The sequence below is a fragment of the Pungitius pungitius genome, chromosome 21 (genome assembly GCF_949316345.1).
Source record: "Pungitius pungitius chromosome 21, fPunPun2.1, whole genome shotgun sequence".
Lineage (NCBI taxonomy): Eukaryota > Metazoa > Chordata > Actinopteri > Perciformes > Gasterosteidae > Pungitius > Pungitius pungitius.
The window spans coordinates 15161349-15188193 of NC_084920.1; the positions used below are offsets into that span (position 1 = coordinate 15161349).

At 45.4% G+C, this 26845-nt stretch overlaps 4 protein-coding genes across 5 annotated transcripts; all 4 read right to left on the reverse strand.

Moving 5' to 3' along the window:
* Positions 1–7633: 7633 nt before the first annotated feature.
* hoxb1b (homeobox B1b) lies at positions 7634–9233 on the reverse strand. Its single transcript, XM_037464018.2, has 2 exons — positions 8228–9233; positions 7634–7958 (listed from the first exon to the last, which is right to left on the reverse strand). The coding sequence occupies exons 1-2, from the start codon at positions 8784–8786 to the stop codon at positions 7639–7641; spliced, it is 879 nt and encodes a 292-aa protein (XP_037319915.2). The 5' UTR covers positions 8787–9233; the 3' UTR covers positions 7634–7638.
* A 524-nt stretch (positions 9234–9757) lies between these two features.
* LOC119213016 (homeobox protein Hox-B3-like) lies at positions 9758–10603 on the reverse strand. The gene has a single exon (XM_037463995.2). The coding sequence runs from the start codon at positions 10596–10598 to the stop codon at positions 9978–9980; it is 621 nt and encodes a 206-aa protein (XP_037319892.2). The 5' UTR covers positions 10599–10603; the 3' UTR covers positions 9758–9977.
* An 8716-nt stretch (positions 10604–19319) lies between these two features.
* On the reverse strand, positions 19320–20851 carry hoxb5b (homeobox B5b). The gene is made up of 2 exons (XM_037464697.2): positions 20059–20851; positions 19320–19578 (listed from the first exon to the last, which is right to left on the reverse strand). The coding sequence occupies exons 1-2, from the start codon at positions 20759–20761 to the stop codon at positions 19331–19333; spliced, it is 951 nt and encodes a 316-aa protein (XP_037320594.2). The 5' UTR covers positions 20762–20851; the 3' UTR covers positions 19320–19330.
* A 463-nt stretch (positions 20852–21314) lies between these two features.
* Positions 21315–24035, reverse strand: hoxb6b (homeobox B6b). 2 transcript variants are annotated; one of them, XM_037464699.2, is made up of 3 exons: positions 23174–24035; positions 22221–22253; positions 21315–22122 (listed from the first exon to the last, which is right to left on the reverse strand). In XM_037464699.2, exons 1-3 carry the CDS (start codon positions 23631–23633, stop codon positions 21845–21847), a joined length of 771 nt encoding a protein of 256 aa, XP_037320596.1. In that variant the 5' UTR covers positions 23634–24035; the 3' UTR covers positions 21315–21844. The 2 variants fall into 2 exon arrangements, with proteins under 2 accessions (XP_037320596.1, XP_062416091.1); XM_062560107.1 differs by lacking the exon at positions 22221–22253.
* Between the last annotated feature and the right edge of the window lie 2810 nt (positions 24036–26845).

The window sequence follows — 26845 nt, forward strand, 5'->3', positions numbered from 1 at the left end:
CTTCCGTGCACGCGTCTAGATTTGCACAAAAAAAAGGGGGTGGAGCAGGTGCACAGATAAGAAGACTACTTCCTCTGCACTTTCGTTTTTCAGTGGAGGGCGGGGTGACGGGGTTTGACTGACGCACACATTTTGTTGGGCTGCATCGTCGTGAGGATCACGGTTCCACGTCACACAAGTTGCCCTAGATGCAAAAGTATGAGACTTCCGGCAGTTTACATACGTTGTTCCTTCAAACTACTGTGTGCAAACACATGGCCAAATGTGTGTGTGTGTGCACTTGTAAGAAAGTGTATGTGTGTGTGTGTGTGCGTTGTCGTTTGTGGGTTTAACAGTCGGCGCATAGTCTCCTATTGTCCAAAATGTAAATGAGGTGCAACGTGCAGGTGACATCAACCTGTGAATGTAGGTTATATGTGTTCAACCTGGTTCATAAACTCTGATATTGATCATTTATGATATAACGTTATTCTTCTTCTAGAAAGTTGCTTTGGTCATTGTCTATAAATTAATTTTCAGTGGTTAACTTAACTTTCTTGTACCTTCAATCAAACCCTATCATATGAAAACCATGTCAATCACATCACTAAAAACGCCTTCTTCTTCGTCTCCTCCACAGCCGCTGAAACGCTCATCCACGGCTTCATCACCTCTCAAACGCACTGCTGCAACGGCACGCTGTGCGTCTCATCCTCCAACATCATCAACAAACAACACATCAAACTCCACGCCCTTTGCTACACAGGACCACCAATCGTTACTGATGGATTTGTTTCACTTATGGACATCTCTCTATCCACACCATCTTCATGCACTCTTCGTTCACCGTCATCACACCTTCATCCAACTTGGCGTCCTCCTCGGCTTCAAGGTAACGTCATACGAACACATTGCACACAAACCTTAACGTAACGCACCTCGCTGGCTACAGGCGACCAATAGGGCAACGGGAACACTTTACAAAACGCTACTTGCCACTTCACATGTTTCTTGAGGCTTGTGACGTTAGAAAAATGTCCCTGCAAAACATAGCATGTAATGTATGTAGTCCCCACTCCGGGCAAATTAAACAAAAAAATACATATTCCTGAGAACAAGCTATAAATAAAAAATAACCAATAAATCAAGAAGTGCACCAAAAAATGTCTACTCGCCCGTGTTCTCTGCTGGCAACTCCTAATTAACGTTACAGGTTTCTTTACTTGAATGTGCGTTTGTCGGTTTAAGTAATATCGCCACACTTGATGAAGTTTTAAATCGTTAAATCTCAGATGCATTACATTCAGACTTTCTACGTTATTATAAATGCGACTTCGACATCTAATGCTGACGTATAAATATATATTTTTTTATTAGAAATCAATTCAGTGTTTTATGCAGTTAATTATAACATAATAGGAAACATAATAGAATACATCTAACCAAAGAGCTGCATAAAAGATAATACACATCCACAACAAATAAACTGATGTTTTATCAAAGCTCTACAAGAATAAACAATGCGACTTAACAGCCTAACAATCAAACCAGAGAAATAAATAGCTCATAAATGTTTTCAGAAATTCTCGCTTCCACTGTTTAAATTACAGCAACCGACGCCTAAATCGGTCTTTGATTTATGCGGAATAAAATAATTGGGTATTCCACACGTGAATGCAGCCTCACCACATCGGTCCCTCGGTGCACTTGTGGATGGGTGGATGGTTTATTTTAGCAGTAGGGGGTGAACAGTGATGGGATGTACTGGACTGGGCTTTTCTACACACGGGTTGGTATTGGCGGTAGTAGCAGTAGTGCTAACAGAAAACCGTGGTGGGTCTGACTATCGCCTTATTGATCCACGTGTTGCTGTAACACCACAAAGCAAAGCCGTCAAGGAAGCAAAGCTCAATAAGACCCTGCTCACGTTGCCAGAATAAAGCGGGTATCAGTCACAGCTAGGCTGAAGTAATGTGTATTCAAGGTAGTGAGATCATTATTTTATATCCGAAGGAACACCACACACACATACACAACATTAATTGCTATTTTACACACTTAAATGCCTCAGTATTTGAACAGAAATCGGCCTGATTGCACCATTTTGAAGCACATGTGCTGCACTAATCTCAAAACCTTGAGAGTAAGAATGTGTATTCTTTGTATTCTCATATGAAACGGTATTTTCCACTGGTCCCCTTTGCTGTCACCTCTCAACAGGAAGCCAAAGGGTCATGGCGAGTTGAGTCCCATGTCGGCGTCGCCCCCACGTTGACCTGCGCCTGACTGGCCTCCCGGCAAAAAAGCCCCTGTGAAGGTAAGAGGAACTGGGGGTCCCCTCCCTCTGGAAAAAAAAAAAAAAAGGGTTCCCTCCCCTTGACAGCTCCACAGAGCCCCAGCCACCTGCCTGCTGGGTCAGCCCCATATGAAAAGGGAAGCCCTTTGTAATCCGACGGGGATTACACCACACAACAATGCACCGCTGAAAGAGCGACAAAAGCCCCGTATCAAACGCAGCTGAGGGGGAGCGAGGCTATGATCTCCTGCTACTACCAACACTGACTCCTCCGCCACCTCTCATCTCCCCGAGAGGCTCTCCTGCCCCCCCCCCCTCCCCCTCAAACCCCCACCCTCCACCCACCTTTAGCATTCGCAGCCCCTGTCCTCCTCCTGCCCTCTCATCTTCAGGATCTGGCCTTTTATCATCGCATTCCTTTTCATTTGCATTGCGGTGTGGGGAGGGACACCGGGTCTCTCTGATCTGATATAGAGCGAAGAGGCTAGGGAGGATCCTCAGGGCATGAAGAGTGTGCATGTGTGTGTGTGTGTGTGTGTGTCCTGTCCTACACACACACACACACACACACACACAACACACAACACATTGCATTCTCAAGATAGGCAGAAGCTGTTCTGCGGTCCGGGGGGACAAATAGTGAAGCACTTATTCCTGTCTTTCAGGCTCTGTCTGTCTTTATCTTTATTTCAGAAAAGGAAGTGACTTGATTGAGAGGCACCTTTTTATTTTTAAATGAGAAATTTGCATCCGAAAGCTTTAAAATGGTATAAAGGTTTAGACTGCAAGTTATACTATTTCCTTTAGTTTTTAAACCATAGGCATGAACCACTGCGTGAGAATAGGTCACCTTCTCTCCAGGTGGTGCTCAGATGTGACCCCGATACGAACACGTCACACCACATTTAAACCCTTGATACAGAAAAAAAAGTTGTTGGGCCCTGAATCTTAAGGCTTCGTTGCAAACGTTTGTGTTGCTCGAGGAGATAAAAAGAGGTAGTTTACTTTTCGGATTTCCTCAGTATCATTGTATTCCCAACCCACCCATTGCTCAAACATATGTTGGGGGAAATGGGGGAAGGGCTTTGGTGGCGGCCAAGTAAAAAAAAAAAAGAAAAGTGACGATGGATTGAGGACACAAAAGACGGAGGAGCAAGTGTGTTGCGCTGAATCTACAACCTTCAGCGAGCCGTATTGACTGACACTGGAAGGGGTTACCTCGGATCAATGTTAGCTCTGAGAGCATTGAATAGAAAATCATTCAAATTGTATTATGTTAGGATATATGAGCCATTTCAAAATATTAATTCAGCATTATTTGAGGTGTCTGTTAAGGAGAGCAGTTACAGCTGAGCGATCCCACACCTCTATTACGCGTGATATATGAGCGTGGGAGAGGGACCTATTTTTCATTACTGAGACATTGTCCCCAGAGGCAGTTGTTAAAGAAGAATCTGTGAATCACCCCCCTCCACACACCCCCCCCACGTCCCCTCCTAGAACAACCAGCGGGGAAGGGGAAAAGGGGAAAAGGGGAGCGCCGCACTATCGACGTGGGAGGGATTGAGGGACTGGAGGGACGCCGCCAGGACCCTGCACACCGCCGCCTCTCTGTCCAGTTAATTGGAATACAAAGCAGAGCGGGGGTCGATGAGAGAGAGAGCGGCGAGGAGGAGGAGGAGGAGGAAGAAAGGGAGGAGGGTGGGGGTGTGGGGGGGTAGCTGCTGCCTGTCTCCAGCGACGCTCAACCTTCACCGCTGGCTGGGAATTGACTCGGGGAGCCAGCGAGCGAGACCGACACACTGTCACTGGTAAAATGAACTGTCACCTTGCATTTCTCAGCCTCCCGGGCCGGCATCGAATTGGCCGCTTTGAACCATGTGACGTGACACTGATTGAGTTCCCCCCCCCCTCCCCCCCCTCCTCCTGGGCTCTAAAGGAAGACGCAGGTTTAATTTCCCGGCTACAGCCTCTCCATGCAAAGTTTCCAGGGAGGCAGCGAGCGGCACCAAACCCTCCCTGGGTGCCCCCCCCCCCCCCCCCCCACTCTTCCTCTCACCACCTCTCATTATTTCTCCTCTTGACTACTCTTGTTGTCCTTCTGTGGCGTGCATCATCATCATCGTCGTCGTTGTGGTGGTGGTGGTGGACACACAGGAGGAGGAACACTGGTAGCCATTCGGATCCTGGAGGCAATCCCAGGGAGCATTAAGACGTTAACCCTGCCCAAGTCACTTGTCTCTCTCGGTTACTATGCTGATGGAGAAGGGGGAAAGGATGCAGTCACTGGGGGGGGGCTGGGGCTTCAGGTCGGCTGGCGCTTCCAGATCCAATAGAGCCTAACTCGGATGGGGGAGGGTTGTCAAGAATCTCCCAGCCTCGGCTAAAGAGAGCCTCAGTGCCACAACAAAGGAAGAGGAGAGCGTGCTGTTCATAACAAGGCTGTAACTGGGGATATCAAATGAATATTCATAAATATCTACTGAATAAAGTCACATATCTGTCGCTTAAGAAGCGCAAACAAGTACCGTTTCCATTATAATTCATAATAATATAAAGCCTATGGATATTTAAATTCATCATCATGCTGCCTTTGGGTCTAAGCACTTTGGGCTGAATTTTAGAATTTACATTTTTGCTGTTTTTAAATCTTCCAGAGCGGCAACAATAACTCAACTATATATTTATGTTCTCATTTTTTTAAGGGAAATATGACAATCATTTGGTGATTCCAGTTTCTCAAATGAGGAAATGTGCTGTTACAATAAAGCAGGTGAACTACATTTGGATTTTTAAATTACTTTGATTTGGGCTTTAGGAATTAGGATTTTTTTCTCTCAATGGTGTTTCAGAGACCAAACAATTTATTAAAGTAAAGAACCTGCAAATTGATTCAATGATGAGCGGTTAATGAGAGATAATGAGATAACCGTCATTATTTTCATCAGTATTTTCGTCATTATTTTCTGCGGTCGGCGGTTAAAATCCTCTCTTCATCTTGTTAACAACACGATGAAAGTAGGACGTCACGTTGTAGCGCTGAATACATCCGACATGTTTTATAACATGAATCCACTAAAGTAATGCTGAAAAATACACTTTCTACATGACATATAACTCAAATAAGCCGTGTTTGATAACACTAGCAATAAAGGCGGCTCCCCTGTTGTATCTCCTCGATGGCCAGCCCCCCCGTTATCCCCATGAATACTGTATCTGGTTCCCCTTTGAAGCCCTGGGACCCTGCAGAGTGACATGCGACAGAGGAACCGGTAGAAAACCAAGGAAGTGAGCATGGCAATAGACTTGTAAAAGAGCCTGCGACAACTGCGAGCCGCATGGGGTACAAACAGTGCTGGGCTGACCTCAAACAGAGTGCAGGGAGGGTGGGGGGGGGGGCTAAAGATGCGTGAGATATCTGAGGAGAGAGAGGTCGGGCTGTCGGGTGTATTAATAGACCTCGTGTTTGTGCAGTCGGCTGCAGAGCTTTTGATTATTATTTTTTTCTCCCATCATAAATGATCTTCCCTCTTGTCCCTCTGTGTTCATTAACCACCGTCTCCTCTCCTCCTCTCCTCTCCTCTCCTCTCCTCTCATCTCCTCGCCCTACGATCTGCCGGCAGAAGGCGGAGAGCTGAATCCGAAGGTGAACCCCCCCCCCCCCATGCTGAACATCTGTCTCTGCGGTGTTGGCTGCAGCACCGGCTCTGACACCTCCAGATGGAGAGCCCGCTGGGAGCGCTGAGGTATTACCTGGAGAGGTGGCAGGGGTCACACCTCCGGAATGAAGTCCCACACTTGTTTTCTGCACCGTCCCCTCTTTTTTTGTTGTTGGACCTGTCACTATTCGCCTTATAGATTGTCACCTCTCCAGTCCTTGGCCTTGTGACTCTTTTGGAAGCTTTTGGCTTCATCAGAAAATGCTCGACAACAAACCTCTCTGCCCTTTTTCTTTTAGTAATGGGCCATGTGGATGTTCAAGTGCAACCTCTGTTAGTGGATCTCTATTCATTTCTAATGTATCTGGAGGAAAGCTGAATGTGGATATTCAAATGATGCTGATTTACAGTTTTTTTTAGCGTGCATAAACCGTAGACCAAATGGCTAAATATTGAGGTGTAACCTCAGCTCTGACTCACAGGGGTTAAATCTCAGGAAGGTCGACTCCAAGTCACCGTCAGTTCAGGGCCGATTTAAAACCTCAAATGTCGCATTGAAAGGCTAAATTGAATATCCATATCACAATAGATCATATGGCTTCTTTGTCACTGGTGTGTTTTCCTCACATACGGGCCTGTCGTTTTACTCCTCAGTTCAAACGTGAGAGAAATACCTGCCGGAGTCTCAAGCGTGAGAGGCCCCAAGAGTCGAGTTCTCCGAGCCACCTCTGGTGCCTTGACTGATTGACTCTGCATTCATGTGAGCCTGAACTCTGCGTGAACCGTTGCTTTTGGGGGGGGGGGGGGAAGGGGGGAAAGGGGGGGACCAACAGGCCAGTGCTGCCGGGGCAAATATATTCACCCAGTGCAAATATTGAAACTGCTGCCCCCCTTCACCGTCAGGTGGGCCGCGTCCGGCCAAAACGTTGCTCCTCAGCCGCAGAGAGCGCCGAGACGTGAAAGTGGTCGACTCGGTTCCTTGGATTCCAACGGGAAAGATGTGGTGGTTTGATTGAAACACGTTGAGAAAAAAAAAATGCAGGATGTCATTGCAACCCGCGTCAGATGCGTCACAGCAGAATTTGGGTAACAAATCAAGGGGGAGACCTGGCTCCCTGGAGTTTGTTGTCATGTTTAGAGCCCCTGGAGGTATTTGAAGGTGAAAAGGTCACTGGGAACCACCCTGTGTGCTGTGAAAGATACCTCTTGTCACATTATGCAAGGGGATATTGACGAGACCATTAATGGAAGAAGTTTGGGATGCAACTCAAAAACATTCATATTTACAGCCATTTATTATTTACATTTATATTTTTTTCAAATAAGAGGAAAACATTTAAGGTTCTGTATCTTAATTAAAAGTGGGAACATGTTCTTACATGATTACAAATTAAACACTTTATTTTCATTTTATAAACTTTATTGAGCTAACAAAAAATTAAAGATTGTTGGAAAATACCTTGTAAATAAATAGTGCAAACAATGACACCGAGTACTTCAGCGGTCAAACACAAATGAAAAGAAGGATACAAACAAAACAACGGATGGAAAGACTTTGATCCCACTTTTCAAAAGTTTCACATATAGAATCCCATTGAGCTTTAATCATTGCACCATGAGCACAGACATACTCATCCTGGAACTGGAAAACTGCACAGGCCCACAGTCGAATAGTTTTTTTTTGTTTTTTACTGGAGAGTCACATCACGGTTCACAGTCTTTCCCTTTGCCCGTCGGAGAGCTGTCGGTGCCGGTGACTTTCCCCGCGGGTGGGAGGGGGGCCGCGGCTCTGACCAACACGCAGGCCGACTTCTCGCGCTTCTTCTGCTTCATCCGGCGGTTCTGAAACCAGATCTTCACCTGCGTCTCGTTGAGCTCCAGGCTGGCGGCGACCTCCACCCTCCTCCCGCGCGTCAGGTACTTGTTGAAGTGGAACTCCTTCTCCAGCTCGGTCAGCTGCTTGGTGGTGAAGTTGGTGCGGATCACGTTGTGCTGCCCGGTGATGCCGAACTCCGACAGGACCGCTGCGAGGAAAAGACAAATGGATGGATGGATGGATCAATGGGTGACGGAGAAAAAGAACCAGACGGGCATTGGGCTGATGGCGTTTGGATGTAAATGAAACAGGGGAGAAGGAATAACAACATTAGTCGTCAGGTACATTTTCTTCTGATACATACACCTGGCCGTCATACGACAAATGACACGTGCTTTTACGCGGCTCACGCCGCGCTGTGCGTCACTGGCCTCGCGGGTTTCTCTGAATACTGCTTCACTCTCAGCATGAACCAACCTGTTTTAGGTGGATTCCTCTTCACTTTCATCCAGTCGAATGTTTTGGAGGTGTCCTCCACTTGGTCCAAGTCCTTCTCCTTTCCGTGGGGCGGTAACCTCGTGTAAACACTCTCTTGGTATTCTTGCTGCCTCTGATCCCCGTTTCCAAAGTGTAGATACTGGCTGCTCGTCGCAGCTCCGGGGCCACAGCTGTCCCCGGCGTAAGGGCCCAGGTTCGATCCGACGGGGGAGACCTGCGCGTGAAGGAAGGCCCGGTCCTGCTCGGGCGCGAGGCCGTACTGGTGATGTCCGTATTCCAGGGCCGAGCCGTACACGGAGCTGCCCGGCATGGCGAACTGCAGGTCCAGGTTGACGTGCGCCTGGTGGTGCAGCGGGAGACCCGGGCTCTGGTGCGGCGCGGGGGCCGCGGCGACTAAGCGCCCGTCCGGCGCGTAGCTCTCACTTGTTGCGCACGAGTTGGACGACGCGTATCCATGGTTCAAATTGTGGTATCCGGCCTTGGCACTGAAAATGTTTGCTCCCCGGTTGCACACCGGGTAGTCTAAGTAGGAGTTCATCCTGGACCTCGGGCCTTTTGTTTGTTCGCAACTGATCAAGACCGAGCACTCATTAATCGGTGCTCCCTTTGCCCTAAACCTTCGAGGTAGTATGTCAAAGCCGTAAAACTGCCTTCCACGCTCATATCACCTTCCTGACACACCATGTGACCCGCTAAACGCCAATGGCAAAGGACCCGCAGCACTCTGTCAAGTCTGCGCGGCTCGTCCATCAAACGGCTCGCATTTACATGACAAACGCTTCAATCAAACTCACTCATCCATCTGATAAGAACACAAACATCGGGACACAGTGTCAGATGGCGGAGTTACGAGGGCTCCGAATGATCTAACGTTCTAATAATGATATGGATTTCGTATTACATACATGTTGCTCAAACAATGGCCTTAAATATAAGAAAATAGGGGTTATTGTTGTCCTGAAGATGTCAAGAGTCCCCGTAGAAAGACGGCTAAAGTGGTTATTTAACTAAAGCTCAATGCCACTAAAAAAAACACGTGATATGCAATTAAAATAAAAAGTGTAATCTGTCTTTAAGCGTTTTAATGAACGATGTTTATTTTTATGTTTGTTTAAAACAAATGTCCATTTTAAGTTTGAGAGGCATTTGCACGGACTCCGAGGCCGAAGCAGCGCGGTGGATCCAGTGATCCATCACGCGCTCTTTTTATAGATTGGCAGCTTGTGTGGCCCACTTCGCCCATAAAAAGAACAAAAGACCCACTCAAGAACAAAATAAGCTGCACTTCTTTTTAACGACACCGAGAATATGATCTAATACCTTCCCAAAGAAAACTGTCACATTCCGTAAGGACTCTGACTGACTGAGTTCATCTGATGTCACAGACCCCAAGTGCTAATCGAGCGTTAACGAAAAGAGGAAGAAGCCCTTTAGCTGCTTCACAGGCTTTTTTTCTGTACAGAGGACTATTTACAGGAGAGTCTGGTGAGATCTCAACAATTTGCGTTTATTTATGGAGCTGAAAAAACAGCGTAGCACATTTTAATCTGAGATACACAGAATGTCGCTGAAAAAAAGCACGATAATGTGTATTAAAACGAATAAATCTTTATAAATACAAATAGATAAGACCTGAGACTAAAATCCAGATGAATTCTTGCAATACATTATTAATAAAATGCATGCATCAAGACCAAGCTTCTTCTATATATTAAAGGAGGTGTTTCCGCTACAGATGAGTCAGTTTTGGAGCTTGCATGATTCTGTCCTGCGTGCAGCTCTGCTGGAAATATGACCCGTTGAGATCTACATCCGGGTCTGTGCAGCGCGGGGAGGCGTGTGTGTCGTAGAGCACGTTGACAAACTGCGGGTCGTGCCCAAAGCCGGCAGCGGGGTATTTGGAGTATTCTGCCGGGTGCGGTGGTTGAGGCTCGGGCGGAGGGGAGGCCGGCTGGAAATCCCCTCCCAGATGGACATAACCCAGGCTCGACAGGGTGGGGCTGCCCGGGGCGGAGGGAGAGGACGGGGGGGAGGAGGACGAGGTGGTGGCGGTGGTGGTGGTGGTGGTGTTGGTGTTGGGGCCCTGCAGCCTCTCGTCCTTCTTCTGCTTCATCCTGCGGTTCTGGAACCAGATCTTGATCTGTCTCTCGTGGAGGTTGAGCAGGGCGGCCATCTCCACCCGCCGCTGTTTGCACAGGTAGCGGCTGAAGTGGAACTCCTTCTCCAGCTCCACCAGTTGCGCGCTCGTGTACGCGGTGCGCGTTCTCTTGGAGGCCGGTGTCGCGCCAGGACTCCACTCGCTGACGGTGCAGTCTGTGGAGACGGAGCGGTTATACGGGAAGACAGTCATGAAAGAAAGAGTCAACTTTTCTCTGTAAAAAAAATGAAGGTTACATTGGTGACTACAAGGTAATCAATAGAAAAGCAACATAGCGAGATAATAGAGACAAATAAAATAAAATAAGACCTCACAAAGTTGTTTACTTAGGTCAAATATTCCACAATGAACTCATCCCGTTTCTTAGGTTTTCTGTAGTGGAATAAGTGGGTGGATCGGATAGAATGTAAACAAATGTATTAAAAAATAGGGCCTAAGTTATCATGAGGCCTTAAAAATATGGATTATGAAAAGAAGCTTTTGTGTTTTTACTATTCTAAAATGAAATAATAATAATCCATAATAATCCATTTGTTTGTGTTCATTTTTACTGTCTAGATGCGTTCATTGTTTTGTTATAATTTTGTATTTTGAACTGCTATTCATGTGATGTCATTATGATTCTAAAAAGAAAGATGGCGGCGTTAAATAAGAGTTAATGAGTTGATGTAGCTTCATTAAAAGCCCCCAGCTGGTTTGAACCTGAAAAGGAGAAACTATGAACTCATTTCTCCATTAAGAGCTCGTTAGAGGGGACGTGAGTGAGAAGGACTCGTGACGTCATACAGACCTGCGGCTCTGCGGCCTTGTTTCTCATTTGAGGGCCTGGACTCTTTCATCCAGGGGAACACCTTTTTGCTCGCAGGGAACCTGGGGTTTTGCTGCTTTGACCTCCGCGGAAACTCCACCTGGTGCCGCGAAGCTGCGCCACCAAACCCGCCGACATCCTGCAGAGGCTCTCCGTGGAAGAAGTCTCGTGGCTGGGGGTGGTGTGCTGCGCCCGGTTTCTGCATTTCCATCGAATGAGCACCGGGGCCCCCTTTGACCTTCTGACGCAGCGCTGGAAGCCAAATGTCACATGGCGGGATTCCAGAGATCTCTGTAGCTTCTGGCCTGAGAGGATCCAGAAAAGAAGAAAAAAGAGAGAGAGAGAGAGAGAGAGAGACGGGGAATCAGGGAGGAGACCACATGATCCATCTTATCAACTGAATAGTGCGCTGACATGAATAGCGAGCCTCTCCGTGGCCTGACAGCCAACGGGGACATGGGAGTTGGGTGGAAGTGACCCCCTCTGCAGGGAAAAAACACGGAGAAAAGGATCTCTGTTCAATCCTTTCGAAAATAAAATAATTGCTTGACCTGCATCTCTTCTTAATTCTGTGATGAAGCAAATAAAATTAACAAAAATGACCTAGAAACCATGTTATTTCTTAGGGCTTTTGTTTGTATTTGTAAAAGGGCACGATATTAATAGCAATAGCAATGGAAAAATAAATAGCAAAGAGCAACCCTAATTGCACTAACACAAATAGGCCCATAAATAGAAAATACATTAAATATAATTATACGAGTAAATACATTGTCTTTTTGTTGTGTGTTTACTGAAATCACATTAATGGGCCACATTAGGGCCCGGGACTGTTCATAAATAGCCTTTTGTCAGTTAATGGATGCTCCCGTCTGCATGCAGCATTTTCAAGGGGGAGAAAAAATTAAATGTTATAACACAATCTGCTAAAAATCTCATTAATCTCCATCAAAACAGAGAATACAACAGAACTCCGTTGTGCGCCTCGTATCCCCTGAATTAAAACGCAATTTAAAGGATACGAAACAAAAAAAAACAACAACATCTTAATTAAATTAAATCCGGAAAAAAAAAAACATAATTATTAAGCAGGCTTTTTGTTAAAAGGAGGAGAGCGACGCAGTGAGAGAGAATAACGTCTGCAGGCATGCAGCAGCTTTATGAACTCTGGATGAACCGCGGCTGGAGTCAGGCTCGTAAATCATCGAGACACACAAGCCAGTCCGCGGCCGCCTTACCTTCTACAAGCCACATCCATCCACGCGCAAACAAACACACACCGGCTTCCTCTCACCTTCCTGGGATCCTTTTTTCTTCTTGTTTTTTTTTTTGTCGTTTTGGTTAAAAAAAAAAAAAAAACGCCTCCTCAGATGAGAATAAAATCCCTGCAGGGAAAGAAGAAGCGTCTCTCGCTTTGGATGATGATGTGGCTTCGCGTACCGGCGGGGTGAAGCAGAGTGGACAGTGTTTCTGCAGCTCACACCGCCCTGCATGGCGCACAATGTCAGCCTGTGTGTGTGTGTGTGTGTACGTGTGTGTACGTGTGTGTGTCTGTTTGTGTGGGAAGAAAAAAAAGCCGTTCTGCTGATCATGCACGCTCAGTTTCATATATGGAAATAGTCTTGTATATATATATATATATATATTAATATATATATATATATATATATATATATATATATATATATATATATATATATATGCGGCCTATGTCTATGGCTTCTATGTCTTTATGACAATTAGAGCGGCATGAAAAGACTATTGAGAGGCAGGAGAAAGCAGAATATTTTTGCCCATTTGAAGTGGATTTAAAGAGGAAAATGTTCTGTTAAGAGGAGCCCCCCTGTTAAGAGGGGGGGGGGGGTCAGCAGAAGCGTCCATTGAAAAGTTTCATATTGAGGCCTCGGTTCGGTTTCACGCGCACCATCAGGCTGCTGGGAGGGGGGGGGTGCGGGGGGGGGGGGCATCGATCGGCGGCGCCTTTGAAGTCTTTTGCTCGATCGCCTTGATTGGTTCTGAAAGGTAATATTTAACCGAGTAGCGTTAATTAATGCAAATGAAGCACCTTTGATCTCTGAGACGAAACCATCACAGCTTTCACACCGCGAGCTGCAGCGCCATGACATCTTATTATTGTTCATTCGTGAGATTTATTTGAAGGACAATGATGAGTAGAACAAGCGAGTGGCCCGTTTATTGGGTCCGATAACAGAGCTCCTACGTGCTCCACTTCCGGTACGGTTTTTTTTCAGGAGGCCCATTCTCTTAGTTTGTTCATGTGTAACTTCCACATCACTGAGATGACTGCTGATCCAGACCATGAGAAGGAGTGCAAGCTTTCAATCTCCTTCTTGTCAGCCATCTTGACGGAAGCTTGTGTTGAGATTTGATCCCACATTGTGTCATGCATTGGTAGAAAGTATTTTTGGCATATTTATATTTTACTTTGTACTTCTACTCCTTCATAATTCAGAGGGGAATACATTTAACGCCACCGGACAATATGCTACGATCCAGAAATGACTGAACAAAGTATTTCAATGTGGATAAACATGGAGGAACTAAAGCATTCATTTAGATTATTTGTCCTCAAACGTGGAATATAAAGTGTCTCTGTATCATTTTGATATTCTAATGTAGTACTTTCAGACTTTTGCACTGAAGTCAAAAATCTCTGCGTCTGCATGCAATAAATATCTCTAAAAGCCAACACTGTGCTATAAAAAGGGCCAAAGAATACAAAGAAAAACAGCAATAAGTGTGCTGTCTGAAAAAAGCCTAAATTGTCGTGTGATGTACGAGGCTGGAGGAGGAAGGAGATGAAATGAGGAGGCTGGAGGAGGAAGGAGATGAAATGAGGAGGCTGGAGGAGGAAGGAGATGAAATGAGGAGGCTGGAGGAGGAAGGAGATGAAATGACGAGGCTGGAGGAGGAAGGAGATGAAATGACGAGGCCGGAGGAGGAAGGAGATGAAATGAGGGGGCTGAAGGAGGAAGGGGATGAAATGACGAGTCTGTTTACAGTAGATACATAAATTCACGTTTGATCCCCGTGGTTTATTATTCAGACGAGACAACAATCCCTGAGCTGCACTTAACGCCTTCATCACCGCGGTGGAGCTCCTCAGGCCGCCTGTGATGGACACGTGAGCCCCCACCCTCTCCTACGCCCACCACCTCCACCACCCGTCCAGTCAGACTGCTGACAAACCCCTCTGGTCGATTCACACCAGGATCCTGGTGTCCACAAGGAGCAGATTTTGAATTTTCTTCATTAGAAATTAACTTCCCACAGCCAGTGGGCTATAAAGCCGTGGATATCATTTAAATATAGTTCTTAGTTTGAAAAGCACCTGTTTGAAGCTAATTTCCACAAGGGAACTAACATAAAGTTCTTGTTCTTCTTCTTTTTCTTCAACAGTTGCGGTCGGGCCTCTAAACATGTGACTTAGCATTCATAAGCAAATAAGTATTTATTAAATGCTTGGTAATATTCCGATGTTTAAATATGAATTCGTCCTAAAGCCGGTGAATAAACACAATTAATGATAGTATAGTAAAGCACAGTTTTAATTAATAATAACTGTTTTTGTGTCTACAGTCAAATCTCACCATTAATCATTCGTAAAGAATGATGACAACATGATTACTCCCTCAACACTGGACTGAATTCAGCATTTATTTGCCGTATACATATTTAATCATTATTTGAATGCTGTAACACATCAGTCTGTTGTTGTTAATGAATAATGAAACACTTCTATTATCAACACAGTTACATAAACATCTTGAGTGACTCACTTTTTGCTTTCGGCTTCATCTTCTCGTCAGCCCCGATGCGTCCGGTCTGTTGGAGCCGTTTGTTGAGGGGTCTCCTCACATTTCCCCCCCCCCCGCAAACTAAAACTCCTCCTCGAACTCACAGGCTTTCAAAAGAAGACAAACGAGGCGCCGAAACAAAGAGCCTCATTCAATGCGCCGTCCAACTTCCACAGATGTCATTTTCTTCAGCCAGAGAGGAGAGAGAGGGGAGAGAGAGCATGAGGGGCCTGCAGCTCCCTATTGAGAAAAACAACAACAACAACAACAACCTTTTAAACCCGTATTACCATCCAACACAACGCCACAGACCTCCAGGTGACGCGGCATCACCTGAACACTGAAGACATGAACTTGTGGCGTCTGACGTTCATCTATGAGAGCTTCTGAGAGCGTGAAGCGTCTGAAGCAATGGGGATCTTTTCTTAAATAACTCACTTATAAGCACATTCTTTATATTTTTGTTGTGAATAATTCACTTTTATCTGTTAATGTATTAAAGTGATGATCTATTGGTAATCCATTTACAGATACTGTGCTTTATGGAGCCATCCTTAGGTTTTAATAAATGATTAAAAAACGCATTTCCTTCACCAAATCTGAAGTTGAACCTTTCAACCCCAAACGTGTTATTATATATAAAGCATTAGTTCATGTTTTATGAAACATTAATTCAGGAATTTTTAGGCAGAACTGAAACAGTTACATCCCTGACGTTAAATATTTGTTGCTCATAGAAACCAAGTTTGACCAAGAAGTTATCTGATCTGTTAGAGTTCAAATACCTGTGTAAAAATGTTCCATTACAAGTTAAAGTTGTGATTTATGAATCCCACTCCCCGTTGAAGAATTACATCTGCAAGAATCAAAAGATTCTCAGAGTATCCCGTTCTGCAGAAAAATGTATGTGGGAGACATCAATGTGTTGGTTTCAATGCTCGGGTGGAGCTTTAAAAGGCTAGTGACTCCCAACCTAAGGGTCGAGCCCTTCCAAAGGGTCACCAGATAAATCTGAGGGGTCATGAGGTCAGAGAAGAGAAGATAAAGTTAAGTTCTGAACTAGATTAGATTTATTTTCTAGTGTTTTTTAAATAGAAATCTCTATTATATCTTCATGCTTTTCATGTGAAATATTAAATAGGTTTCCCTCTTTGTTACTCATTAAACTTGGATATATTATGTGCTGTATCCTCTTTCTCGTGTTGAAAATAGAAAACTAGTAAATCACAGACTGAATAGAAAATAATGTTAAAACACTTTTGTACAATTGGCTCCCAATCGCAGCTCAAAATACCCCAAAGCTGCTTTCCTCAACAACTTCAGGGAGCTCAAAGTGTGCAGCATTAAAAGGTTTATTCCTCCCACTCAGGGCGAACAAACCTGTTAAGAGAGAACCAATAAACACGCTGGTTTCTCTCTGGAAGCCGCGTGTGAGAGAAAACCCAAGAGCCAAAAGGGAAGGAGAAGACAAGCCATCCATCATCGGCCCGGCTCGGTCTGAGGCGCCCTCTGCTGGCGGGACCACGGCACGACAGCGCCTCACCGCACGCACACACACACACACACACACACACACACACAGACATCATTCCAGGTGTGACACGGTAACTGGCCGGACAAAAGGGGGAAATAAAAGGTTGACATTTGTTTCGTGCTTTCCATCATTGTGGCACGATGAATGTGTTCAATTCCGCGGGAGAGCTGGTGGATTTAAAACAGTGTTTAACGTTGACCTATTCGATTTATACAATTCTCAAATGCACTAATTTTACTCATTCTAATTCTGAAGCAGATTTGGAGCTTTGGTATTTAGTATGTCACATTAAGAACAAATATGTGGTTATAAATTGGGCCTTGGTGGCTTATTAGTCACTGCATCTGCGCACCTTAAAGCTACTGAAGGAATGGTGTTGCAGAGCAGACAAAAGAGAAGAAACTGCAAACCACAGAACGGAGATTTAAGAATACGTAAGAACACAGCAGTAAGAGCACGGTATTGTCATCCCGTGTGTTTTCTCCCACTCTCCATCGTGACAGTGCAAAGTGTGTCCGCGGCAGCAGCAGCAGCGCTTCCTCATCCTGACGCATCTGCGCCTCAGATCGTCTGCTGACCCGCAGATGATCCCCGGCGACATGAATTATGCATGAGATCCGGGTACAGATTACTCCTATCAATATGCAATACTCATTACGCTGGTTAAATTGCCACTTAATAGTTATGAATTGGTGGGAAATGTCTGGGACCCATATAGCCCACCACTGGTTTTAACTTTATCTTTTTTTTCTTCTTCTTCTTCTTTTACCTAAAATGAGTTTTTAAAAGATTTTTTTTTTTAAAGATTGCATTTAGTTTCCTGTAGATAACATCATTATGTTTTATTAGACACGTGCATATAAGGCGCAGCCCGGAGATTTCCTGGTGTTTAGTCCGGTTCGGGTTGTCCGGGACTTCACCTTTGGCCGCTCGGTGACTTGGCGCCTCGGGATAAATCACCCGGGGAGCTGCTTCAAGTTCGTTTATTGACAGCTACAATAAAAATAAAAAAAATCCTCCACTTAGTTTTAAAAGGCGAATAATTTTAAGCAAGACATTGTTGTAAAATGAAAGCACTTTTGGTTTTGTTGTTCTTGGTCATGAGAAAGTTGCTGAGCAGAAAACGAGGCCTTACTTCTTTTTTTTTTTCCAAACAGAATAAGTTTGTAAATTCAATTTCAAGAAATTCAAAGTGTCAAATAATTTTATTTTTCTGCGGGTAGAAATTTAGAACATAATGTGTATTTTATCTGACAACTTTTTATTAAAAATAAAATATAAATTTGAACCACAGCTTTAAAAATCTCCCTTAAAAAAAATAAAAAAAAACCTTTGTGCACCCGCAATATGTTTTATTTTTAACAGAAACATTTTCTTACCTCCACGTTCTCCCAGAAGCTTAAACTAACTAAATATAAGTGGACATCACCTCCTTCCCCCGTCCAGTCCCATCCACGCAGTTAAGCCGTCACTTTCATTCACGGTTGTGAATTATATAGTACATTGTCTACTCCCCAAAACCATAAAACCAACTTTATGGACCTCACGTGACTTTTCTCAGTCTGTAAGTAATATAGGTCTATACAATCTTTGGTAAGGGGGGGATCTCTTTACCAACTTCACTCTGGCCCATATACCTGTAAGCTAAAGCCACTCTTTTGGGCTTTTTAGGGGGGATTTTTTTCCACCAACATGGCGCACACGCGTCCCGCTGCAGGAGAAGTCGGAGGAGGAGGTAAGTTTGAAAAAGTTTTTTTCCTCCGTCACTTTGTCTCAAAAAAATCTGCGTGTTTCACCCGGCACTTTTATAAGTGTAAAGTTTAACCATCGGTGCGTTTAGTTGTATTGAAATGTGAACCAAAAATAGAAACTGATGTTTATTCCTGTTTGTTCTGATTTTATAAGTCGAGAAAACGTTCAAAAGCAATTGAGAGAAACTTTTATTTTTTTTTCAAGCGCTATGAGTTCACTTACAAATACAAAAAGCTTATTGGCGAAAGAAGCTCACATCACTGCCTATAACCACAGAATAACCCTCTGCACTAAGAATTGATCACATTGACAGGTTTGAATACATTTGCGTTGCTCATACTTATTCTAAACAATAATAAGAGGAATAATAACAGTTGCACAAAATACCCTAAAGCTACACTTGCTTTTGGACTTGGATGGATGTGGCCACAAGATAACCATCAAAAAGAGCAGTAAATCGGCCACTGAAGCGCTGTGAATGGCCCCGGGATACATTCGATGTACATTCAATGGAGAGCAGCATATGGTTTGGAAACTTGTTTTTTTTTTTTGCTTTTTTTTTTTTTTTTTTAACTGTACAATGAATTTACTCCTGATAGACCGTCAAAGAAGTCACAATAAAGAGCTCACGTTGAAACACCTTCGAGTTTTAGGAAGAGAGAGAGAGAGAGAGAGAGAGAGAGAGAGAGCAAAAAGCATGGACAATTAATACCCCCGATAATATTTACATCATGTTTTACAAATGTGACATCCAAGCAATCATAGCACAACAACAGGGAACTAAAAATAGCATTTGTAAGACCACAGAATACTTCTTTTTCTATCACAATAGCATGCTGAAAGGTGCTGCGCTTTATAGCTTTACAGAACTCAAGGATTCTTCCTTTTTTTGTCTTTTTTTTTTTTTAAATATTATTATTCCTTTTACTCCCCCCCCCCTCCTCCCCCCCAACCCTCGCTCCCCCCCCCCCCTTGCCCCACCAAGAAGGGGGAAAAAAAAAGTTATTATTATTCAGTTGTGGAAGGCGCTGCCTCCTGTCACCAGACTCATGCTTTTCAGCTTATTGTCCTTCTTCCACTTCATCCTGCGGTTCTGAAACCAGATTTTGATCTGTCTTTCGGAGAGACACAGCGCGTGCGCGATCTCTATCCTCCGCCGCCTGGTCAGGTACCGATTGAAGTGAAACTCTTTCTCCAGCTCTAGCGTCTGGTACCGGGTGTACGCGGTTCGGGCCCTTTTCCCATCTGGTCCAGTCATATCTATACAGCAATTTGAGAGTTTACAGAAAAGCCAGAAACAAATTAGCAACCGCACTAAATAACAATAACAGCAACAACAACAACGAAGAGAGGAGGTTTGCACTGCTTAGCTGCAGCCTGCGGACACACACACTCACACACACACACACACACACACTGGAGGGGTCACAACATGACGGGGTGCGAGGAGAAGGCATGCGACACACAACGGGCACTCGCACGGTCCTCTCTCAGCTCCAACTCCAAAAAAAAGCCCCTTTAGCCGGCGCACGTTCCAAAAACCACACACACCCCACAAAACATCCAGCCGAACCCACCTCCACAAAATACTGACCCGGGTTTTTTTTTTTTTTATACCACCACCCACCGTCTCCATGCACACCGAGATGCCCACTCATGCAACACTCTTGACAGATTTATGACACGCCGTCCAGCGTGACATTCCGTCCAAACTCAATATTATTAGAGGCGTGAATATACCATGGCTTATGTGCAGTTTCCGCATCCAGGGGAATATTTGTGGCGACTGGCAATCATTCGATGAGGGGGTGGAGGAGGTGGCGTTTGGATCCTGGTGGTGCTGCTGCTGCTGCTGCTGCGCCCGGGGTGCCGAGCTGGAGCCGCCGCTGCCGTGCGCGCCCTCCTCGGTCTCGGAGTTGACGGAGGGGTCCTCGATCTCCGTGAAAAGCGCGCCGCCGCCGTTGTTGTTGTTTTTGTTGAGATTGTTGCCGCTCGAGGTCGAGCTCCGGTCACAGGGGGGAGAGGGGCTTTTTAGTTCCAGCGGATCGCGGCTGGCCGTGGCGCACGACGGCGGCGGCACCGGATCCGGAGACGCGAGCGAGCAGTTGGGCGTCTGTCTGTACCGGGCGTCCGGCGCGAATCCCCGGGCATCCTCCCGCACGGCCCCGAAGTGGCCGCCGTTGTTGGCGCGGTTCACGGTTAGGTCCATGCCATTGTAGTTGTAGCCGAAAGACCCGGAGTGCATGGTGCCAGGGTCTCTGAAGGAGCCGCTCACAGCGCCGTTAGTCCCATAATTTAGTAACTGATAGTCGGAGCCATTTGGATAGCGCCCCGAGAACGAGTTTACAAAGTAAGAGCTCATTTGCTTGGATTTTAAAGCCTCGATTTGTAGATCTTTGTCGCTATAATCCTGTGTGCTTGCACGATTTATGGACGCAATCATGAATTATACGCAATGAAGCCCCTACTGTACTTTGCCAGGTATGCGGCCAAATATGGGAGAGCGTTCGAGAATCACGTGCCTTTGTTGACCAGTCGTAAATCCTCACTGATGACTTCAAGAGGTAATTCATGCTCCGTGGTTACAAATGATGACGAAATAATGGTCGTTAGGCTCCAGTCAATGGTGCCTCCCCGCTGCGCTCCCGAGAGCCCGAGCGGGCAGAGAGCGCCATCTTCTGGACAGAGGTGGTATCGCTCCGGCGGGGACGCGCCGCCCGGGGCCCGCGGGGGGCCATCCATCATTTCCTGTAACGCGCTGATGATGCAGGCCACAAAAAGGCTCAGGTAACGCATAACAGAGACGTATCCTCCGCGCTGCTGGCAGCTTAACGCGTGGAGTGTCAACGTGAAATTATTTTTCATCGTTACCCTGAGTTTCATGGTTATTTGTATTGGTTCATTGTTGCTTCAGAAGACGTTCAGCACCTGGTTAGAATAACGTACAAGAACGATAGTGCGCTTTAAAAAAAATGACGACACGAGATCTTGCAATATACATCAAAAAGCCTTTATTTCTATGTACAATTTCCTAAACAAAATATTTCACACAATATCCAAATGTGCATTGAACCGGAGGTGAACAACAATAAATAACATGTCACATTTCTTGTCTGTACAGATGTCAGATGGCACAGCTGCAAAAACATCAAGCCTAAGACTATTACAGAACAACGAACACCGCAGAAGGACAAAATAAGAACAAACTCAGTAGGCCTCTACGATAATGAGGTATGACGACATTGTCAAAAAAAACAAAACAACGTGACACTAAACATATTTACATTTTGGCGGATTTTGCACGCGGTCCCTCAAACTCAAGACACGAGCACAAGGACAGACAAGAGGACCTGGTTTCAGCCTAATGCAGACACCACCGTGCAGATACGGAAATGAAGCCTACCCTACACGTCCCTAACATGGCATCGGCAGCACTTTATCTACACAAAAAGTATACATGGTTTTTATTATGGCAGTGTGCACACGAACGCGCGCGCGTGCACACGAACACACACACGCCTTCCCCTCAGTGTCCCTTTATCTCTTTTTTCTCCGCCTGTTGTTCCTCCTCCTCTTCCTCGGGTGTCTTTGAAGGATTGAGGAGCTTGTTCTCCTTTTTCCACTTCATCCTGCGGTTCTGGAACCAGATCTTGATCTGTCTCTCCGTGAGACACAGGGCGTGCGAGATCTCTATCCGGCGCCTCCTGGTCAGGTAGCGGTTGAAGTGGAACTCCTTCTCCAGCTCCAGGGTCTGGTAGCGGGTGTAGGTCTGTCGGCCCCTGCGGCCACTGTTGCCAAATGGACCTGAAAAAAAAAATATATATATATTAAATTCATTCATTCATTAATAATTAAATGTTTTGTCTTCAGTGAATGTCGAAAGTTTAGGAGGAAAAATCTACCTGAGAGTGCACTCGAAATCTGTAGTGGTGTGTCTGAAAGAATACAATAAAGTAAGGATTCAGATGTCTGAAGGTGTATTTCAACTCCAAATCACAGTAAACATTCAAATGTAATATTTCTTAGTGTAGATAAAGGAATTAACTGTACTTTATTGTATGTGTTATTTTTTATTTTCTCGTCTGTTACAGCCTTCTTACACAAAAGCCAATATCGTTTAAAAATGTATATATATTGCAAGATATAACGTTATTTTCATATGCAAATGACACACATTATGTGAGTTCTTATCTACTTTTGCCTATGCTTTATTATTTAAAAAAAAAACATCATTCATGATGTCATTATTGTGGGCTCCAGGATGTATGTGAACGCAGCGTGGTGCGCAAAAGTGCCCTCGTGGTGAATTTCCTCTCTTTTGACAGCATCATATGTTCTGTAACATTACAGTGAGTCCCACTGAGCATCGTAATCAACAACGCTCATACGTGAAGTCTGGTTATCTGATATTTGGGATATTTAGAAGCTGCTCGGGGTGTTTCTGCAATGTTTAAGGTCCCTCTAACCAAGAAAAGGGCCCATTTGGAGGATGCCAGGTGATACTAAAAGCTGTAAATTCGGGGGGGATGTAGGCCGAGTCTCCGTGTGCGTGGGTGTGCGCGTGTGCGCGTGGTTTCACGTGTATGTATGTATGTATGTATGTATGTATGTATGTATGGGATGATGATGTCTTAGCCGAAGGAGCTCCGCGCGCATTCACAACAAGAACCTCAAACTTTGCGTTAATTATTGGATCGTTCCGCTCTCGGACCGTCGAAACCCCGCGACGCGTTCTGCCCGCTGCCGAGAGGCTCCGGGCGCCTCGCTTTCATCGCGCGGTGACGACCGCTCCTTTCACCTCCGGCGCGGCGTGACAACGCAACACAACAGTGGGGAAAACCCGTTCGTAACTCACCGGCGGAGCAGGCGTTCATCCGCTGCATCCACGGGTAGATGAGCGCGGAGGACTTGTCCTCGATGGCGCCGCCCGGATGCTCCGCGCACTCCGCTTTGCGCTGCTCCTGGGTGACGAAGAGTGGCGGGTCGTCGCGGCTGGAGAAGGCGCAAGAGCCATCCGCGTCCTTGTAGAAAGCACCGACCGTGTTGTAGTCGCAATGTGCTGCTGCTGCTGCCGCGCCGCCGCCGCCGCCGCCGGCCCTCCCGTAGATTGCCGCGGCCGCCGCACCCGTCTGCTGGTAGTAGGACGCCGGGTAGACCTTGTCCTGCATGTTGGCCGCTCCATATGTGGCCGCGGTGGAGTAGTGTCTTAACGGATCGGTGTATCCAGAGGTATATAACGGTATCTGACCCAGGAGAGAGTCCTGTCCTCCCGGTAGAGACACGGGAAAAGTTGAGTTTACAAAATAGGAACTCATTGGGGGGGACAACGGGGTGTATATAGTCCGGAGGAATATGATTTGTTGTCTTTTATAGTCCAAGTGGTTTTGCCATTACTTTATCCGAGATTTGGTTTTTGCTGAAAGGGGGGTGGGGGGGAGGTTGCGAGGTTCCACTGAACACAGAGGGGAAGTGCACCATCTGATCAACCTCTGGCCAATCACCGCCGTCTGTGCTTGCACTATTGCACCCACGGGGGGCTCTTGTTGCGCGCGGGGGTCCCCGGTGAATCGAAATGAAGCGCACGAGCCCGTCGGTCTTTACGCACGCGCGCACACACACACACACACACACACACACAGATAGAGCAGCTCGCAGGAATGTGCACTAAAAACAAACAACAACATGCTACAAAAGCAGCAACTGTTCGTGTAACAACTTTTTGTTTTATGCAAATAGAGTCCAATAAAGCAGACGGACCCCCCCCCCACCTCCCCCCACATACCCCCCCCCCCCCCCCCTCCATCATAAACGAGCACGCGTGCATAATTTCTCCCTCGCTCTCTCACACATGCGGGCACACGCACAAACGCACACAATGCAAAAAGAAGAAAAAAAACATCGCAATGAAATGCCAAACACTTTGCGCATTCTTTCCATTTGCGCACAGATTGGCTGTCTCCTCCTCTTCCTCTAACCTTCACTTCACTGAATAATTCAATAACTAATAAACACGTTATTAAAAACACGGTGTTCTCAACCCAGCTGCCAGAAATCGTAATAATGAGCATTAAGTCATACGAAATCAACCCTCAGTAACAAATGTTGATGTTTCACTCTTTGTGAAGGTTCAACGACAACTATGAAAGAGCCACGAGGACGTGCAGAGGGCACGCGGGAGGACACGCGCCTCCCCACATCACCTTCCTCTTCATCATCATCGTCATCTTCACCCACCGTGATCCTCGTTTAAAAAACCCAACCGTGTGAGTATATAAATGTGTGAAATAAATCTGGATCCATGATTCAGCCACTCATCAAGAAATAATTTAGAGGATTTGTTCCCGTTCTAATCAGCTGGAAGTATGTAAATTTAATGGTGCTTTAAGTTGTTACTATTCCTAATATGTCCATTTGGTATCAATGAAGAACTGTTAGTTGCTTATTAATATCAATAACCTTCAAATGCATGTGAGGTTATGCAGTTAAAGCACATTTTTATAATTAATATTTAGAATTATAATTCATATTAATATATGAAATACAATTTTACTGCATTGTCTTGTAACAAAGTATATGAATAATTAAATAGGGTGTTTTAGTTTTATTCCGTGGAGACAATTCTTACCTTTTTCATAACCTTTTGCTTTTGGAAAATCGTCCCTCTTAAAAAGAGAAATAAGGCCAGTAAGTGTTAGAATGACGTGAAACTTAACCGTATTTGAAAGGAATTAAACAGAAACATTGATGTTTGTAAGATTTTCGCTGGTGGCTAAATTAATAATGACGTTTTTACGTCAGTTGTTTTATAAAAGATTTGAGATGGTTAATGTTTGGAGTGATAATAACCGTTTAGAAGTTGTTCAGATTTAAATGTCTTGTAGTGTTGGCATGCAGCCGCTCAGCTGCTGGACGTTTTGGAAACAAATCAAACAAAAAGCTCAGAAAATAAAACTGCACAGACAGAAAGACAAAAACAGATCACGTGATAATATGTAAATCTCTCGCAGTGTCCAACAGGGAGCAGCTCCAGAAATCCAACAAACCCTTCAACTCTTTACAAGATCCCAAATCGGCCACGCTAATGGGAAATATTTAAGATTTCATCCAGAGAAAAGAGTCCAAACACAAACATATAATACAAACAAATATCTCAATAAAAGGTGTACAGATGTAATAATTATATTAGGAATGCCGTGTCCAGGCGTTAACATGCGGCCTGTATGACCACCATCATCATCGCGGCCATCATCATCATCATCATCATCATCATCACCATCATCATCATCAGAGTCCAGCCGAAAGCCCTCCCGATTAGCGCAAGGCTCAAAGGGCCTAAACCTGCAGTCACGTGGCATTCACACGTTTCAGCGGCTTCGTTTGGCTCTGCGGCGTCTCGCGGGTCATGCACGCGGAGAAAAGAAGAAGAAGAAGAAGAAGGTGAGGCTTTGCGTCATCATCATTATTGAGAATCGTCTTCCACTTTGCGGGGACGTGCACGCGGTCGGAGCGGCGCGTTAATCGCAGGCTTATCGGAAACATGGTGCCTCTTACCTTTGTTGATAATCCATCATTTCCTGCGTGGGTGCCACTCCGCAGAAGAGACTCCTCGCGCCTCCTTTACCACCCCCCCCCCCCCTCCAACCTCCCCCACCCTCCCCCCTGAGGAAAAAAAAACGTCCCATTTTCTTCTTCAAGTGATTTCATGAAAGTAATCCCAGCATCCAGGAGTGTGACGATCCTTCATTTTCACACGTGCACGCAGCCCAAAAGCCAGCGGGGCCACGCGCACAGTACGGGCGCGCGCAGCCAAGAAGCGTCGCGCGCGGACGCCCCGTCTTCAATATTTCGGGGACCAAAAACAAATGGGCGCGTGCAGCCTCAATAGTAACAACAAAAACAACCACAACAACAACAACAACCACAACAACAACCCAAGCAACACCGCGCGTTGGATAAGCAAAGAGCCAAGAAAAATGGCTGGTGTTCGTGTTAAGTGAACGAGCAGTAGCAGATATAACCTCATGGGAAATAAGTTCACGTTCCTGCTGACCACGTGACGAACAAGCCGCCAATCGTAGAGCGCGGTGAGTCGTAAACTTTCACAGCAAAGTTGTAAATTTTCATTAACAGCTGCCGTTTTTTTTGTTCCTTAGACGTTGCTTTTCTAAATTCCCTTATTTTTGGAGATGTTTCGGGGCTTCGACGCAGGACAAAACTCAGGTGTAAGAGATGCTGAAATTTAAGGCGTATTTGGTGACATTTGTTTTGGGACGTGCACTTCCGTTGTGTTCCGTTCCATCTACCAAAAAAAAGGTGTGTGCCGCTTCTCATTGTTCTCTAAAAACACCCTTAGTGGGAGCCGCTTTAGTCATATCTTTAATCTGAGATTATTAGAAGATGTCCAGTGCTCCTTAATCCTAACCATGTGACTTCAAACACGGAATGTCGATCGGATTTTGTGCTTCTATAAAAATGGTCGCACGCTAAAAATGTAAAAGATTTTTCATTAAAGACTATTATGATCTTA

What these genes read in the sequence shown, in the direction of transcription:
- hoxb1b (XM_037464018.2), bottom strand. Translation starts at nt 8,786, where the DNA reads ATGAACTCCTACTTAGACTACCCGGTGTGCAACCGGGGAGCAAACATT. An exon ending in GAGGAATCCACCTAAAACAG is followed by an intron (nt 7,959 to 8,227) that starts GTTGGTTCATGC and finishes TTTTCCTCGCAG; the next exon opens with CGGTCCTGTCGGAGTTCGGC.
- LOC119213016 (XM_037463995.2), bottom strand. Translation starts at nt 10,598, where the DNA reads ATGACTGTCTTCCCGTATAACCGCTCCGTCTCCACAGACTGCACCGTC.
- hoxb5b (XM_037464697.2), bottom strand. Translation starts at nt 20,761, where the DNA reads ATGATTGCGTCCATAAATCGTGCAAGCACACAGGATTATAGCGACAAA. An exon ending in GAAACTGCACATAAGCCATG is followed by an intron (nt 19,579 to 20,058) that starts GTATATTCACGC and finishes ATTGCTGTATAG; the next exon opens with ATATGACTGGACCAGATGGG.
- hoxb6b (XM_037464699.2), bottom strand. Translation starts at nt 23,633, where the DNA reads ATGAGTTCCTATTTTGTAAACTCAACTTTTCCCGTGTCTCTACCGGGA. An exon ending in GATGAACGCCTGCTCCGCCG is followed by an intron (nt 22,254 to 23,173) that starts GTGAGTTACGAA and finishes GTATTCTTTCAG; the next exon opens with ACACACCACTACAGATTTCG. An exon ending in GATTTCGAGTGCACTCTCAG is followed by an intron (nt 22,123 to 22,220) that starts GTAGATTTTTCC and finishes TTTTTTTTTCAG; the next exon opens with GTCCATTTGGCAACAGTGGC.